General features: G+C 36.2%; 1 protein-coding gene across 1 annotated transcript; it reads left to right on the top strand.

Annotated features, from left to right (window-relative positions):
- The first annotated feature begins 1,265 nt into the window (after positions 1-1,265).
- Positions 1,266-3,495, top strand: LOC132031699 (pentatricopeptide repeat-containing protein At2g01390-like). The gene is made up of 3 exons (XM_059421636.1): positions 1,266-1,350; positions 2,619-2,656; positions 2,809-3,495. Exons 1-3 carry the CDS (start codon positions 1,266-1,268, stop codon positions 3,493-3,495), a joined length of 810 nt encoding a protein of 269 aa, XP_059277619.1.
- Positions 3,496-17,725: the final 14,230 nt, after the last annotated feature.

Below are 17,725 nucleotides of genomic sequence, written 5' to 3'. Positions count from 1 at the left end.
TGTCGCAAATTATAATTAATCCCATATATGACCTTAACCTTGCTCATCTTTGTTGCCATGTATAATAGCATTCCCTTTTTTTCCATAAGCGTCATAAATGAAGGTATACGGTACAACTCGATAAATAACTTTAAGAGTAGGAGCACACTGCATGTTCCACCATTTCACCACTGCTTGGTGAATTTGCACTAAAGGACCGATGATTTACTTTGTGCGGTATAGTATAACCAAATGGACATAACAAATTCTTCTTAAGGAACAAATGTTGCATGGTTTCTTTATATTGAGAATTAACACAGCATCTGCATCTGGACACTAAAGATACATGCATTCTCTTGAGAACATCATCAACTGGCAACTTAAATTTCCAAACTCTCCATAACAGGAAGGAGATTCTGAAAGGAACACCTCTCCATAATCTTGTGAACTGCACAAAATATTGTCCATGCTGCCTCAGATCATTCCATGCACTTTTAACTGAGAATTTGCCATTTGCAGTCAACATCCACCAAGAGTTATCCTTTCACCAGTTCCTAATTCAAAACTAATATGATTCACAATGTTCAAAGGAAGGACAACCTGCAATATCTAAAAATTCTATCCTTCATCTGTCATGAAGTAGTCATGAAGTAGTTTAACTCATCAATATTGGGCTGAACTGGCACCATCTGTTTTAAACAACCTAATCTAGCCCAGTTATCTTGCCACACAATTGCATTCTCCATTTCTAGGTTCCCACCAAATACGCTGATCAACCAAGTCCCTAGCTTCAAGCATTTTCTTCCAAATTTGGGAACTACCCCTCCACTGTACTTCAGTTGGCCTGTGCTTCTTATAGTACTTGTTCCAAATGAAAGTTGCCCACATAGTATTTTCAGTCCTGAACTTTCACCATAGCTTGGCAAATAATGCCTTTGACACATCATGTAATGATCTAAAAGCAAAACCACCCTCCTCTTTCTGGAGACAGACCTTAGCCCAGGAAACCCAATGCTTGCTTCTTCCCTCTTCCTTGTTAGACCAGAAAAATATAGAAAATATCTTATGAAGTTCATTGATAGTGTATTTAGTTGGTACTACTGCAGATAACAAGTATACTGGAATGCTTTGTAATACATTGGATATAAGCACAGCCTTCCCACCATATGATAACAGCTTCCCTTTCCAGTTTTGCAGCTTATTCTTCACTTTCTTTATAAGATCATTATAGAACACTTTCTTTCTTCTGGCATGAAAAATGGGACAGCCCAAATATTTCAATGGAAATGAGTCTCTTGAAAAACCAGTTACTTGCTCCACCTGCTGAGATAAATTTAAGAGTAGGACTCTGTCCCAATGATGAAAACGAATGTAAGAGCCTACATCAGCACTTTAATTCTTCCTTATTTTTTTTGTGTAAACTATAACTTCATTTATTTTCTATTTTACTGTGTTTTCTCTTGCATTTCTTTGAATGGTTGGAGAAACGTTAAAAAAGAGAATTCACTGACATCTTGAAGAAAATAAAGGGAGTTGGATCCTTTTTTATTTTTTTTTATTTTTTATTTTTAATCTTGCTATTTTCCTTTCTATGCTGCTTTGGTTACACTTGTTGTGTTTTGATGCGAGAGTCTATTGAAAACAACCTCTCTACCCAGCAAAGTTAGGGGTAAGGTTTGGACACCCCACTTGTTGGGGTATGTTGTTGTTGTTATAATTTTGTCTAATTATTTAAGGATAAAATATTTCTAATTTTGAATGATGAAACTAATTTCTCCTTACCCAATAATTAATTTCTCCTTACCCAATAATTGCATTTCTAATAGTTTATTATTTTTTCCTGTTCAATATGCGTTGGAAGCTGATTATTTTGCAAGTATATTGCTTTGATTCTTTAATAGTTATTGTTTTTCTTAACTTTCTCTATTTCCCCTCCAAAATCTTTAAAAAACCCTCAGCCTCTGTCCCTCTCTCTAATCTGATTAATGTGTCAAAAGGGATCAATTACGAATTAGTTAAAAACATAACATAGTGAAAACAAAAGAGTCATATAGAATAAAAGCGTTACATTTACATTAGGTCCGGTGTTTGCTAGGAGTAATTTTTATTCTAGTTAGAAACTTGTAGTTCAATGTACTAATGAGTGCAATATAGAAAACCTTTAGTTTGAGTGAACTGGCACTTTATCTTTAAAAAACTTATTAGTATTAAATGAAATGATTTGCATAAAACAAAATGGATATAGAGGATTCATATTGTCGAACTGACTAGTTAGGTATTAAGGCATGGTTGATTAATTAACTGGCGTGTTGATGATTCGTAGTTGCTTTTGTTTTACTTATTCTCACCGAGAGATTTGTTTTTGAGGTATGTAAACCTTCCACCTCTCTCTTAGCTTTGCTTGTTTATTAGCTTGGTTGTCCATATAAGAAAGGCTTTTCCATTACAATTATCATCCATTGTGAAGAAGCTTAACAGGATGCGTCCCACTCATATTGAACGCACCATGTATATATATTTTTCTTGGAGTGTATTGAATATACTTAAGGCATAAACTCCGCGGATAAAAGAGACTATAAATACTTTCCTTTTTCTCCTTTCAAGTTTAATAATGTGTTTCATTCTGTATTATTTGGCAGTTGGAATCCTACAAATCAAAACAGTCCTCAAGTTGCAGGTTAGAATGCTTTAGCTGAAATATGTTTGCTACTTGTGGTACCCATCGGTTCACCAAAAAAGCTGCAGCCTTTTCTGGGTTTTCCTGTCAAGAGCTGTTTGTTTAGTAGAACTATAATTAACCATGTACATTCCTTGACGTAATCCAAACAGAGGAGAACTAAACGACAAGTTAATCGACTGGCAAGCAAGTCTACAAAATCTGTTCAGAAGCAAGACATAGATCTCCTTGGAGTTTTCATGTGGAATACAATTACAAGAATATCACATATACTGAGATTATCAACTTGGGTTTCTGCTCAGGAGCAGTTGATAAAACTTCCCATAAAATGGGACTTCTACACAGTCAATCAAGTTCTCAAGACCCATCCTCCTATGGAGAAAGCCTGGTTGTTTTTTAATTGGACCTCTCAATTGAAAGGCTTTAAGCATGACCAGTTTACCTACACGACTATGTTGGATATTTTTGGGGAAGCTGGGAGGATTTCATCCATGAACTATATCTTTAAGCAGATGCAAGACAAAGGAATAAAGATAGATGCAGTGACTTATACATCCCTTCCTCACTGGCTTTCCAACCATGGGGACATTGATGAGTCCATTATATTGTGGCATGATATGAAAGATAAAGGATGTATTCCTAATGTTGTTTGCCACATTGCATATATGAAATGTTTGTTTGATCACAATCTAGTTAAGGAAGGAGCTAAGATATACAAGGAGATGCTTCAGTCTGGTTGTTGTCCCAACTGCCACACATACACTGTCCTTATAGAGCATCTTGCTAGTTCTGGTGAGAGAGATTTTCTTGTTCTTTCTTATTATGGTTGGGAACTTTGAAGTAGCTCAAGTAGTGTACTTAAGGAAGAGCTAGCTCAAAAGTTTTCCTACTTACATCCGGTGGCGGATTCAGGATTTTCAATCAGGGTATTCAAAAAAATTATTGAAACCTAAATATACACTGTAATATATGTTCAGGGTGTTCAAAAGTTAATATATGTACATAAACACATAAAATTTACCCTAGATATACACTGTAATTTTTTGTCCAGGGTGTTCGGGTGATCGAACACCCTGGGCTCTTGGTACATCCGCCCCTGCTTACATCCAGATTGCTTTTAATAGTTAATAAAGTTACGCATTAATTGTGAGTGTTTATCAAGCTTGTGCAGAATTAATCTTATCTAACATTGCCATTAATTGTGAATAGTTGGTGTTCTATGTTCCGAAGTCTCTAAAGCTTATATACATGGACTCGTCTATAGGTAGATCAGTTTGATACAGGTACGTCAAGGTATATGAACTTATGAAGGATCCATATAACATATTCTAAAGCTAATCTAACATCCTCCTTCAGCTATAGAGGTGGGGAAGTGATCCCAGTTTTGACCCGTGTTGTGAACAAAGACGTTAGGTAGTGTTTTCAATACATCTTCTACTTGAGCAGTGGCGATATAAAATTAGTGACATAGCTTTCTTGTGCGAGTTTCTCTAGGAAGAAAATTTTTGGTCTGTGTATTTGTCACACCCCTACCAGGAGTATGACGGGCTCAAACCCGTAGGCCGGGAACCACCTGACTTATCCGTTACTTTGAATATTATAAACCATAACTCAAAGAACACTTGCACGTAGAAAAGGCCCAAAATAGGAATATCTGCTCATTCGGCACATATGTACATATGCGGACCGACAAGGTCGCCACAACATAACGTATATCATAAAGCCGACAAGGCTAACAGTAAAGTATCAAGAGCTCAAAATAAGGCCGACAAGGCCACCAATCTATTATACAACAATATGAACCGGTGGAGCTATAAAACATCTAACTGTACACACACGTCTACGAGCCTCTACATAGAATACAAATGATCATAAGGACAATACCAAATAGACCGCAGCCTCCAAGTAACCGGGAGTGCTCCGAGAATTGTCGACAGAACACCTACGGGTCTAATCCGTCTCCTCGCCTACCGCGGCCATGAGCGCGGCGTCCGCGAATGGACGTCAATATGAATAATGTACTGAGTATGCAAGGCATGAATAAAAACAGAATATAGATATGAAAGGTAACAAGGAATAAGAGAGATAACCTGTACATCTGGATGCCTCATAAGGCGGTGTCATGCATGCTTAGCCTTTTTTAAAAATATATATATATATTCTTATACATGGCCATTAAGGCTCGATGTCATATATATAGTATCATGCCCGACCATTAAGGCTCGGTGTCATATATATAGTATCATGCCCGGCCATTAAGGCTCAGTGTTATCATCATTAGCCCGCGTCCGGGACAATATCATAACATGCCCACCGGCAGTGGTGTGCACATCTCACGCGCGCCATGCCCCGCCGACTATAGCGCGCGGTGTGAGAAAATACATACATATATATAAAGTATGCATAAGAGCCCAATCAAAAGCCACAACTATATCGAGTGACGTAAGGTCATGTAGCCTCCGATTATATTATGGATCAATCATCATCGTTTATCCCACCTCAAGGACCAAGGGTCATAAGTGAGATTACCAACAATGAAGGAAATTAAGAAATTGCAAAGTAAGCTCAATCACCTCATAATAATATAAAGCTCATGTACTTGGAAATCTCTATGAATAAAATCATCTCATAATAACATGAAATCCGTATGCCTTGGAGCTTTGATAAATAAATCCCTTCATAATCATCGTCATGGTTATCATAAAAAAAATTATTCATCTTTAGCACCATAAAAACTTTAAGAGTCATGAATCTCTAACATTCTTGGAAATGAGGATTTTTATAGAATTCATGTATGGGTTGGTAGGAAAAGAATCATGCCTTTAAAAGAAAGAGGAATAGCCTTAACATACCTGGAAGATAATTTCTCGACTTTCAACTTACTTCCTATCTTACAATTCACTTAAGATCATTCGTAGCCTCGTAATATACATGTAAGACCATTCATACTATTGTTAGGCTCATCGTCATACGCTCATCTTAAACCCTTAATTTAAATCCATTTAGAATCATGAAATTTGGTGACAAGATCTCCCCCGTTTATATGCCTAGCCCAAAATCATAATATCAACAACCAATCAACAACAACAATACCAACATCATCAACACCATTATCCATACCAATATATTTCCTAAAACATCCCACACGATGTTTTTCAAATTTCTCAACTAACCAACTTGTAATACGATTATTTAATAACTTAATCTCCGTAAATAAATTGAAATTAAATTAATGATAAAAGATTCATACCTTAATCTTGTTAAAACAGAAATATCTTCAATATCTATCTTGAATCCATGCCCAAAATCCACCGTAAAACAATTCTATAACCGTAAGCATGCATTACCCGAGCCTTGATTAGCCAAAAATCACTTCAAACCCTCACTTTTTATGACATATTTGCCCCTATATGTGTGCTGGGCTTTAGGATCTGTTTTTGGTGCTGAAAAATGGGGTCTTGACCCTTTTATAGGCGGGTAAAGTTGGCGGCACTGTAGCAGTACTGTAGTAGTACTGTAGCACGCGTTTCTGCTTTGTCAACCAAACTTGTAACGTCCATAATTCTCTACTCTGATGTCCTATCGACGAGCGGTTTGTTGCGTTAGAAACTAGACTTGACGAACTTCATTTTAGGCTTTTTAAAACACCTTAAAACTCCTCATATACCTGGAGATATACCCCTCCAAAGTTGACCCAAAATTTTATCCTTAATTCTGCCAACTTTTTTCAAATTTTCGACAAACTGATTTTCTTTGATTTGCTTGGTCCTTGAATCTTTCAAAACTCCCCGTACATGATATTTATCATTTATTATACTTGATAATGGTCATGTTTTTGTGTTTTCAAGATTGTCCTTCTCGGTTACGACTTACGAGATCGTAATTCGTCATTTACTTCGTTGTTACGTACTTCCCATGACTTGTACCTTCCAAAACTTCATGGGATGTCTCCTATACTCCATTACTATGGTGAAGTACGTGGCATGCTCTTGCTCTGAAAGTGCGGGGTGTAACATTTCTTGAATTATCTTTTCTACATCTTGGTCGGAGCATGAGTGCTGCTGTTAGGAGAGTGGCGCTTAGGTTAAATTGTTTAAGCGTTCTAGACGACAAAGAGAGACACCAACCTCGCCTTAAACCTTTCTATCCTACCATCTGCTTTATGTTTCACCTTGTCCACCCACCCACACCCAATAGCTTGTTTCCCAATAAGTAGAGGAATTAAACCCTATGTATGATTAGCATAGAGTGCCGCAAACTCAAGTGTCATTGCAGCTTGCCAAGCAAGATATACAACTGCTTCTTCATATGAAGCTGGCTCACTATCAATGCACACATTCTGCACAAGATGCTGACCATCATGGGTTATGGACGCAGGCGTGAAATGGTGGTGATTAGGGAAAAAGCATTAAGGGATGATGTAGTTGAACTGTTGTGAGAGTCAACAATGGTATGGTTGGGCTTTAGGTTGGGCAAATGACAAATGTGGCCTTGTAAGTATGTGGGAGGAGTAAAATGTCTATGAGATCTCCAAGGTTCTGGAGAAGCCTTCATTGATCTGACAGGCTGAAGTTCAACAGAGAAATGTGAAGGATCACTACTGCTATATGAAGGTGAGGAATGAGAAGGGGATGGATTACTACTATTAGATAGATGGGATGAATCGCTACTGTTATTCTCAGGGGAATTGATATGTGATAATGGAGAAGAGTTGGGTGATGGAGAATTGCTAGCATCAATTGTGTACCCCTGATCACATATACTAGTACTAGTAGTATGAGGGAATTCATAAATAAAAGGAATAGAATCAAATGTTAGAGGAACAGAAGATGCGGTAGAAGAAATAAGTATATTGTAATGGAAGTCCCTATTGTGATGATGTGGTAATCGTGTTGTCCTTTGTTACTTTCCCTTTCATGTAGAAAATGATGAAGCAGTCTGACAGTGGATACGTGATCTTAATTCAGTCATGAGTCATAACAGTTTCTCAAAGGATAGTTCATTTGGTTTTCTAGATGAAAGTTTGTCGTGTTTTCTAATCTTTTAAGGTACAGGAATATACTTACCCCTTTCAGCCTCATAACTAGTGAAATGTTAGAAATTATATCCAACACAATTCTCCGCTTCAAAAGCATTATTTGACTGAGAGGCAAGTATTTGAAAAGTTCATTTTGGCATCACCTACCAAGTAGCAATGTTATCTTATCAGGATATATCTGTTGAATTTGGTCCGCAAGAGATAAGTATCACAGAATTATTAGACCATGTAATTTCTTCTGAATATACAAAAACCGCAAGGTTCTATTACTTCGTGACTGTGGTTCTCTTACTTCGTGACTGTTACATCATTAAACTTTACAACTGACTCATGGTCTTAGACAATGTTAACTGTCTCACTCTTTGGCTAAGTTAAGTTGATAAGTTATGAATAACTGCGTGTAGGTATAACTTGTGTATATTCTCATAATGGTTTCTGCTGCACATAATAGAGCTTCGTTCCCTGCTTCCCAATCACAGGCCAACCTCCAAGTTGGTATTATGAAATCAGATTTTGTTGCAAGGCTCAAAGTTTCCTGCTGCTGCGTATGCATTTTTTCTTCTCTTTTTTTACATGTGAAGGCTTTTGGACATTTAATCAATCATCTTTTACCGTAGTGACGCATTCTTGTTTCTTCCAAGGCATATCTCAAGCACTACTCTAATAGTCTGAAACCTCAGTAGCTTTTGCCTGAGTGTGAAGCAATTAGTCAAGATGATAAAAAGAGAAACTAAATAATCAGGGAGCAATTCCCCCAGGTGACAAATACCCATCAATTTATGAATTTATCGACAATGCTTTGATGTTATGATTGATGTTGAAATGTTAATTTTTTCATCTAAAATTTTCGTTCTGGTAAATCCAATAAAATTAGATTTTCCATCTAAATCAATTAGTACTACATATTAGAGTATTTGCTCTCTTAATTCAAATGGGTTGGTAGTACTGAATAAAAAGAAAATTCAAATTGATTGGTAGTTTTGATGTAATGAGGCTAGTGAGGAGGTCAGAGTAAGATCATAGGATTTAGCCAATATGTTACCAGAGTTTTTCTGCACAAACCAGTACCTAGAAGTCTAATCCTCTTCTCACTTCCAACGGAAGATAGCTCGGTTTATGTTACATTTATTAACTTGCCTTGAACAATTTGAGATGCAGTAACCTGTTTACCTCTTCCGTGGACATATGGCCCTTTGTATGGCTCTCTATTCAGATTCTCTCCACTCACTTTGGTTGTTTAGAAGATACGGGTACATAACCAAAGTAATGATACAGAGTAAGTTGTGTTAGTTATTTTCTGGGTGCCTTCAATCTGTTTTTAAATTATTCCTTTGGTCAGTTGGTGAAAAAATAGTATTTGACAGCTCATATGGTACTTAAGAAATGAAAGAGCTTAATTGCTCCCTGAGCCTTAATAAGTGGAAATTAGAGAAGAAGTAGCTTAATTTCAAAGATATTAAAAGAACATGAGGAATGATGTACCGCAGATAGGTTGATCGAAGTGGAGGATTTCAGCTTATTTTGTGAAAGAACATTCAATTTTACATAAACCTAAAACCTGTTTTAAAAACTGAAAATTGAATATAATTGGTAAATCTCATGTTTAAAGATATGTCGGACCTGTGGTGAAGTATAATAGCATGTCCTATGATTTAAGTTATAATCTAGTTCTTTTCCCAAATCTGTGTGCAATAAGGATTACCCCTTTCTGGTGGAGCCTACCTTAAGTTAGGAGGTGATTGGAAAAGGGAAGCCGATCCCCTTACATAGCCATACTAGTAAGTTTTTCTGAGTATATGGATGCAGTTGGAAGATTCCTGATATAACCATCTGATATATTCTAAGTCTGCTTCCTTTTTGAAATGAAAGTAATGCTTTTCAAGTTTCATGCATTTATGAATACTTCAATTTGTTTTTGACATTAATTAGAAAAGTTCTAAAGGTGGATTTCCTTGCTTTCTTCAGCTTTCTCCTAATTTTAACATCAGGTTAGCGTTTTCATACTTTGCTCTCCTTTATTTCATATTTGAGGATCCTTCCATTAGGACCTGTGATAAAATTTTGTTTGGTGGAACTTTTCTTTGTCTAATGCTCATTATTTGTGATTTTCTTTTCTTTATCCAAGCTTATGATAGCTCTCTACATGTTAGAATGTAACCATGTTTGTTAGAGAGTTTGGTGTTTTCTCCTTCTATGTTATTAAAAAGTCTTCATATTTTAAGTTTGTTTTTGCGGTTTAGTTATGTTGAAGATCTATTTTGTTAACATAGTGTTAGAACCATACCAACACGCCCATGTTGTGTGATTCTCAAAGAGTAAGTTACTTCCTCCTTCAAACTTTAGTTGTTTAATTAATAACTTAGAATGCTTAATAAGTCATAACAGTATTTTTGTTGGAGTAGAGCTAACTATAATTCGAGATTAAATTTTGCAGCGGAAGCGAGATGCCAACAGTATACCACTTACTGCCACTATTCTTGCTGCTCCAAGTTTATAATTTCAGTCTTTGTAGGAGAGAGATAAGCAATAGCATTATGTTATATTTCTGCCCCTCACCATTGCCTGTATAAACTTCTTGTAGCGGTTGGCCTTTTTGTTCTTTTTGGCTTTGAATGTAGCTATGTAATTGATGCACTATGGGTGTTTCAACTAGGTTAATTGTTGATAATTTTCCAACATTCTCTTAATAATAGCATAACTACTGGTTCACTATAGTGATGCAATACCTTTCTAAGATTTTCTCCATTTCTTTTTCAGAAAATGAACTTATAGTTCTCTTGATTCTTATTACGTTGACCTTTTGATTTGTAAGAACAGAAAGCCAGCCCTCTCTCTCTTTTGCTTTGCATTGATCATCTTAGACTTAGCGTTGTATGCTATGTTTTCATTCTAATGCTTGGTTTTCTTTTCTTTCAGTGGATACAAAAAGAAAAGTGTGCTGTCAAATGCAGCTACCGAAATCCAGATTTCATCCAATTTTAGCATTAGCTTTTGTATTAGTGGGACCGCACCATGAACATGAATAAACTGACTATTTTTGTCTCTCCTTCTCATGGAGCAAGCTCAAGAATGTAATTGCAACTTGTTCCACAAATGAATGTACATTGGATGAAGCCAATTATGTTAATACTTAGTCACCATGATGATATTTCTTTTTTTCTTTTGCCGGGATAGTCCTATTAAACAATCAAAACAAATGAAGTTATCTTTATCAATATCACACCTCTTTTATACTGCCATGTTAGGCATAACCTGTGCTCAGCACAGGCACGGGCCATCTAGATAAATATATGATTAAGTAGGTTTTTAATGCCCTTTTTTCCGATTTTTTATATGGAATTATATCGGTCTGGTTATAGGCTCATACGAGATTTATAGGAAAAACCAGAAAAATAATTTGGTTCGATCACACAAATAATCTACTAAGCGGCAGTCTTTTTGCAGCAGTTCCAAATAACAGTCTCTATGAAAGCGGTTCTACCAACGAGTTCAAATTGAAGAAGTTGAGCAGCGGCTTATAACAATTTGCGGAAGCTTTGTGCGGTTTTGTGGTGTGATTTACAAAATAATATTTATTATTTAAATATGAATATTAATGTAAACAAATATAAAATGAAATTTTATGGTAGGTTAATAGTACTCCTAGTTGTTACACAACTCCAAGTCCCAACCAAACGGTGCCAGAATTAATTCCTTGTAAACGGACATTAGAGGTCGGTTTCCCACTAAATCCTTTTTCCATATAAACGTTGTAGCAGTTAATTTGTTTTTGTTTCTTCTTGTGGAATTTTGCTTCACTTACATTAAACCTTAGCTGTACACACACAAACAAAACCTCAAAAATCATCAGAATGTTTAACATCCCAAATGACATCACCTTTCATATACTCTTAAATCTTCCGCACAAATCACTTGTGAAATTCGAAAGTGTTTTGCAAATCATGGCGTTCTCTAATTGAAGATCCACAATTCATCAAGCACCACTATTACCTTAACCAAATCTTACAGGCCCTCAAAAAGAAGGACCCAATCATGGTTTATTTCTTGTAGCTTTTCCATTGTCCGACAAAATTGTTTTTTGGAACCCGGAGGAATCAGAAACTATCAGCCGTCCAATCTCATATTTGTTTCCTTTTGCTCTAGGAGAATGCATGTTTTCCATTACCGGTCCGTTTTATAAGATGGACGGTATGGAAGTGTATAGTTTGAATTACAATGAAGAACTAACGTGGATAAAAATGGTGGAGATTGAACAACAAGGTCCTCTGTTTCTTAACAACAAGGGTACTGGAGATTTTTTGTTTTTTAGGAGGGATAAGAATGAATATTTGGTTTATGATTCAACAACTCAAGAATTCAATCAAGTTGCTGCTGATGGGGTTGAAGCAAAACAAATGTTGAAAGAATTCAAAATTGTTGGGCCTCAAGTTTCACTTTTCATTGATCGAGCATATGCCCAGACTTTAACCTCTCCTCATGCTACTATATTAGAAATTTAATGTTTTTCTGTCCTTTTATTTCATTCTAGTTAAGTATTCTTTTATCTCATCAGATAAAAAAAAAAAAAAAAAAGGGGGATGCTTTCTATTGTTTGTTATTGTTGGTCAGCACTTTTTTTCTTTTTCTGAGGTTCGTATCCGCATTAAAATCTGACTAAATTTGTTCCGACTCTTCTAATTCTAATTGTATCAACAATGGTCTCTAACAATTTGTGGCGGCAAAATAAATGGCAAGATAATTAGGTGCTTTTGCGGAACTTTGTGCGGTTCGTAGCTGTTATTTGGAATCGCTGTAATATTGTAGCTCTATTTTCCCATGTTGCAGCGGTTAGGATTTTAAAATATTCCTAACAAGTTTTTTTTTTTTTTTTTCTGTTCCTTTTACGTAATTGATTCCAGTTAGCGTACTCCTATAATATTGTCTTTTGTGTTTTCCAGCGTGGGAAGGGAGTTACATTTAGAAACAAAATATTAACTGTTTGTGTCAATTTGGTAGCAACCAGTGGTACTAAAATGAACTCAATGAGAATAGAGGAAGGCTTTGTTAAAATTCGCAAAGATCAGTAATGCATTTTTGTTCTGACAATTATTTTGGTTTCGACTTTCAGAATAGTAGCTGAAGTTTACTAATTTTGATTTCATCCGTAGTTGCACATATGCCGTCTAACAAATTAATGGAATTTTTGTTTTGATATCCTTGTGATATTTGTTAATTTCAACATACACAAGTGCTTGAGCTTTAGCTAGCATTTGGCCATAGATTCCCAAATTTGTTTTTGAAAAACTCGATTGTGGTTAGTTTTTCAAGTTTTGAAAATATGTTAGGCCGTAGTTTTTCAAAACACATTTTACTTTTTGTTTTGGAAAACATGAAACGTTACTTATACGCTTAAGTTCTAAAAACTATCGAGAATATCCAACCATACAAAACATACATACTTTGCTAATCCCAAATTATGTAGAACATGATATTTTAATAACAACTGCTAATAACACACTTACTAGCTACTACAATTCAAATTACAATACAAAGATCCATCTGCGCAAGAAAAAAACTGTTGTAACTTATTATTCTTTAATATAATCTTCCCACATTGTACGAAAAATCCCTTCACCACAAGCATGGTAGATACAAAATTAATGGAGGAGCATGGTAGCTAGAATTAGTTGGGTCATAAATAAATGAGCCTTTTTATAAAATACGAAAGTTTGCGGTAGTTTTTATAAGTTTTGAGAAGGCCAAAGCATAGACCTTGGCTCAAAAACAGTTTTTGAGCCAGAATTTGGGATTTGAAAAATTGTTTTCAAAATCTGTCAAAATTTAATGGCCAAACGAAGATTTGAAAACAAATCTTCAAAATATGCTCCCAAAATCTATGGCCAAACGGGAGCAGAAACTATCTTTGGTGAAGTAGAGATGAAGAGAAGTGAAGAAATGAACTGCTCAATAGGATTAGGATTGATTTTGACAGCGGAAAATCTTAGAAAGAGGAAGGTTGTTTGCGTCAGTTGGTGCTACATGTGCAAGGAGACGGGGCAGGACGTGGACCATCTTCTTCTACATTGTAGTTTACCATGAGACAGTTATGGGACATATTTGGGTGGTTCAACACTTCTTGGGTAATGCCAAGAACTTTGAAAGAGTTGATGGTCAGTTGGAAGAGCGAGAGACGGAGGAGAAGACAAAGGGCTTGGAACATGGTTCCGCTTGCATTGATGTGGGTAGTTTGGAATGAGAGAAATAAGAGAGGTTTTGAAGGAGTAGTCAAGTTTTTCTCAATTGCGGAGTAGTCTTCACTCCCTTATTTTCTTTTGGTGTAATCAAAAAGTTCCTAGTTGTATAAAGGATTGGGTGGAGTTTGTAGAGAATCATATTTTGTAGATTCTTTATATTTTGGTATATCCTTTGTACACGGTTGTTCTTTGGCCATGTTTATGAATGAAAATGCTTTTACTTGATCAAAAAAAAAATCTCCTGTTACTGACAACATTTACTCTGCACTATTAAACGATAACTTTTCTTTAGAAATACACATATGTACGTGCGCACACCCCCACATGAACACATATATCACTTTTTAAAAAAAAAATACTCATGTTATGGATGTAGGAGAATCAATTCTGTTCTTATGAGCTTTTGATGAGCGTGAGAAATTGTTAGAATTATATGAAGGAGTCTTGAAAGCTGGGCACTAGTCAAAGCAGTAAAAAAGGGCAAGTAGCAAGTTGGAGCAAATAAGGGCTTTGCAGTCATTAACAGGAACAAACGTTTGTCGAGTATGTTAATATTACAAGTCTGATGGGATCCGACATTGTAGGTGTTTTCTATGTGAAAGGGCACGAGAGTATGCTAATCACGAACTTTTGCATTGTGAATTTACCTAGCAGATTCGGACTATGTTTTTAAACATTTTTGGAGTACAATGGGTCATACCATAAGGTGTGAAGAATATACTTCTTAGCTGGTATGGCAGAAAGTTGATGGCAGATTTAAGAACGCCGGGAAAGTTGTCCCTGTATATATCATGTGGAGTTCTTTGGTTTGACAGAAATAGGAGATATTTTAATGGGGAAAAGCAGCCTATAGAATTCCTATTGCTGGTGCAAGGAACAGAAGGTTGGGGAATGAGCTGAAGATCATTTTGTTAAAATGTAATTTCTCTTCTTTTTGTACTTTGGCAGTATCTCCTCGGTACTAGCTTTAATAAAAACTATCTACTAAAAAAATTACAAGTCTATCTTCTCATATTATTTTCTTCCCTTCGCATTAACAATTTTCAAATTGATTGAATATTTTAAAGCTTGCATTATATCAATTTAGCACCCACGACTGCAAGATGTGTGACTTTGCCCAATAGCACATGCCTTGTCAGACGGCTTGAGTGTGATGTTCTTTACTTCTCTAAGCGAACAGTTACTATTTCGAGAAATAACCATTATATGTTGAACAACACCCATATCAAAATCTGGCATGTCATTAACCATTATATTCCAAATAAAACTAACTTCAAAATCTGGCATGTCATTGACCATATACATTCACTCTTTATGGTGATCAAGGGTCCTTCATATCTTCTTGAAGAGACTAATGAGGCAACATATCATATACTACCAAGTCTAGGAAGTTAACACATTCTAAATTTTAGAAGTAGGTATTTCAGGGGGCACAAACCTGTATGGCACCATGCATGGAGCTCTCATCTTCAAATTCAACAAAGCCAAAGCAGAATCCTTGTTGATGCAGAAAAGGGAATAAGTGGACACATATTAATGATAAGTAGGAGTAAGTGAACCAAGATAAATATAATGTGTGCTAAACCAATCCTATTACTTCTGACTTGTACACCTCCTTGTTTAATAGGCCTATGTCTCTTAAATTCAGCCTCAAGTTGGTCTACAGTAACATCCAGAGGCAAATTGCGGACATAAATAGAGTGTCCCTCAGCTGCAAGTATTAAAATTAACTAAATTAGATGACAATGTATTCTTAATGAAACTGTAAACAATGTGCAAACAGAAGCAGAATAAGCAGACAAGCATCATGCAAGTAGATCAAACTCAAAATGCATCTACTTATCATGCTCCTTCATTTGCTCAAAATCAAAGATGAACATCCCTATTCCATTTTTGTCACATATAGATGTGTCCATCTGTTAGACCTGTTGTTACTAAAGTCTATAATCGCAGGAAGAAGGGCGAAAATAAGGCCTAAATATTTATTTAATTATTACTATGTGTATGTATTCATAGCAGTTACTTAGAAGTTAGGATGGTTATTAAAGGAAGATAGGCGGTTTATTACGTAGGTTTTATTGTAGTTAATGGAGGATAAGGTTCCTCGACATACCTTGATTGTTGGGTGAATTTTCATTCTCAGATGTTGTTTGTCTACTTGTAAACTTGTTCTATTTGTCGCTGGAAACAAATACAAGTGAAGTGTGTTATTATTTTTGTGTCGTGTTGGGAAATTTACAGTTTAACGTTTGGAGAGTTTTCTGGGTTCCTAACCATCACGACCCAAACTGGAACGGCATGATGGGCACCTGGCCTTACTTGCCGAGCAAACTAAACATACATCTATAACGTAATTATAAGCATAGGTGGGCCATGGGGCCGCCGGCGAGATAACCCTGACGACTCGCGAAATGATAGGCGAAATAAAACAAGTCTGAAAGGACATAACTACACAACAATCTGGACATTCTGGACTAGCCGACAAGGCCATCATATACATCTATGCAATAGTACATAAGCTGTCACGCCCCAAAACCCACCCTAGACGTGACCGGCATCCAACGTCATGAACAACATCGGAAGAACCTAAACAACACAATAATAATACTTGAACCCGTCAGGTTCAATATTCGCCTCTAATAGTTTATAAAATAAATGTAACATCAAGTTCCTGTTTAATAGTATTTCCTTATTAAATTAAACAAAGTTATAAGTAACTGTATATATCAGAATCACAATTGTGAAATAAGATCAGCGGAAGTCTAATATAAGTAAATAGTCATAAACGTGGCAACCACCCATTAAGTCGTACGAGACTTCGACAATCTACCCACAATTCTGATAACTATCTATGGAGCTTCTAAGAGACACGAACGTAAATCTAACTTCGGGACGCAGCCCGAAAATCTAGAATAATAAATGAAACGAAAGTGTCCTACGAACAAGGATGTGGGCTCACCAAATCGACGACGGACAAGTTCTCCTAAGCATCGAGAGTATCACGAACCTGCTCTTCTCCGTTACCTCACATACCATCAAAAACAACAACGGTATGCCTGAGTACTTTCGTACTCAATGAGTGCCTCGGGGACTACAAGTAATATAAAATAAAATATAATAATACATAAAGAAATCAATTCTGAAAAGGTAGTATAAAAACAGTCATTCCACTTTATGATTCTTAATATCATTTGTTAAACAGTTCTAAAGCCATTAATCAATATAAAAACGGTATTCGGCTTGTGTATCTCAATTAGAATTATCAAAACCGATTATAAAGCCTTTTTGTCAAGTTACAACTTTCAATTATGCCTTTCAAATTTATCATGATTGTCGCAACGGTTCGAAGAGAATAAAAATATCACGTATGCCAATACGGGCCCGAATCAATCACGTCGAAGGGATGACCATAAAGGTTCCCTTGTATGCCTGTCGACCGAATATGAAATCCTCGGTGGCTATCCTTCCTCTCGAATAGCTAGGCATTAACCACACTCCGGGTAGCGAACTCGGTAGTGGCTACTCTTCCTCCCAAATGGCTAAGCAATTACCACACTAGGATCGATAGTGGCTACCCTTCCTCCCGAGTAGCTAGGCATAAATACACCGGAATATGAAATCCTCGGTGACCACTCATCCTCCCGAATGGCTAGGCAAAATCACATCGACTTGAGTTCATAGCATAAAAGCCGAATTACAATTCAACTCAAAGGCGATACATCCATTTACCATTAAGGTTTATTATGTCATATCGTAAAGATAAATCATTTTAATGAATGTCTTGAAAACGTTTACACT

The sequence above is a fragment of the Lycium ferocissimum genome, chromosome 9, assembly GCF_029784015.1.
Source record: "Lycium ferocissimum isolate CSIRO_LF1 chromosome 9, AGI_CSIRO_Lferr_CH_V1, whole genome shotgun sequence".
Taxonomy (NCBI): domain Eukaryota; kingdom Viridiplantae; phylum Streptophyta; class Magnoliopsida; order Solanales; family Solanaceae; genus Lycium; species Lycium ferocissimum.
The sequence above is the reverse complement of the archived record's forward strand: the minus strand, read 5'-3'. Positions and strand labels throughout refer to the sequence as shown.

Coding starts and splice junctions, on each gene's coding strand:
- LOC132031699 (XM_059421636.1), top strand. CDS start 1,266: ATGAGTCTCTTGAAAAACCAGTTACTTGCTCCACCTGCTGAGATAAAT. Junction 1,351..2,618: donor TCCCAATGATGAAAACGAAT/GTAAGAGCCTAC, acceptor ATTATTTGGCAG/TTGGAATCCTACAAATCAAA. Junction 2,657..2,808: donor AAACAGTCCTCAAGTTGCAG/GTTAGAATGCTT, acceptor TAATCCAAACAG/AGGAGAACTAAACGACAAGT.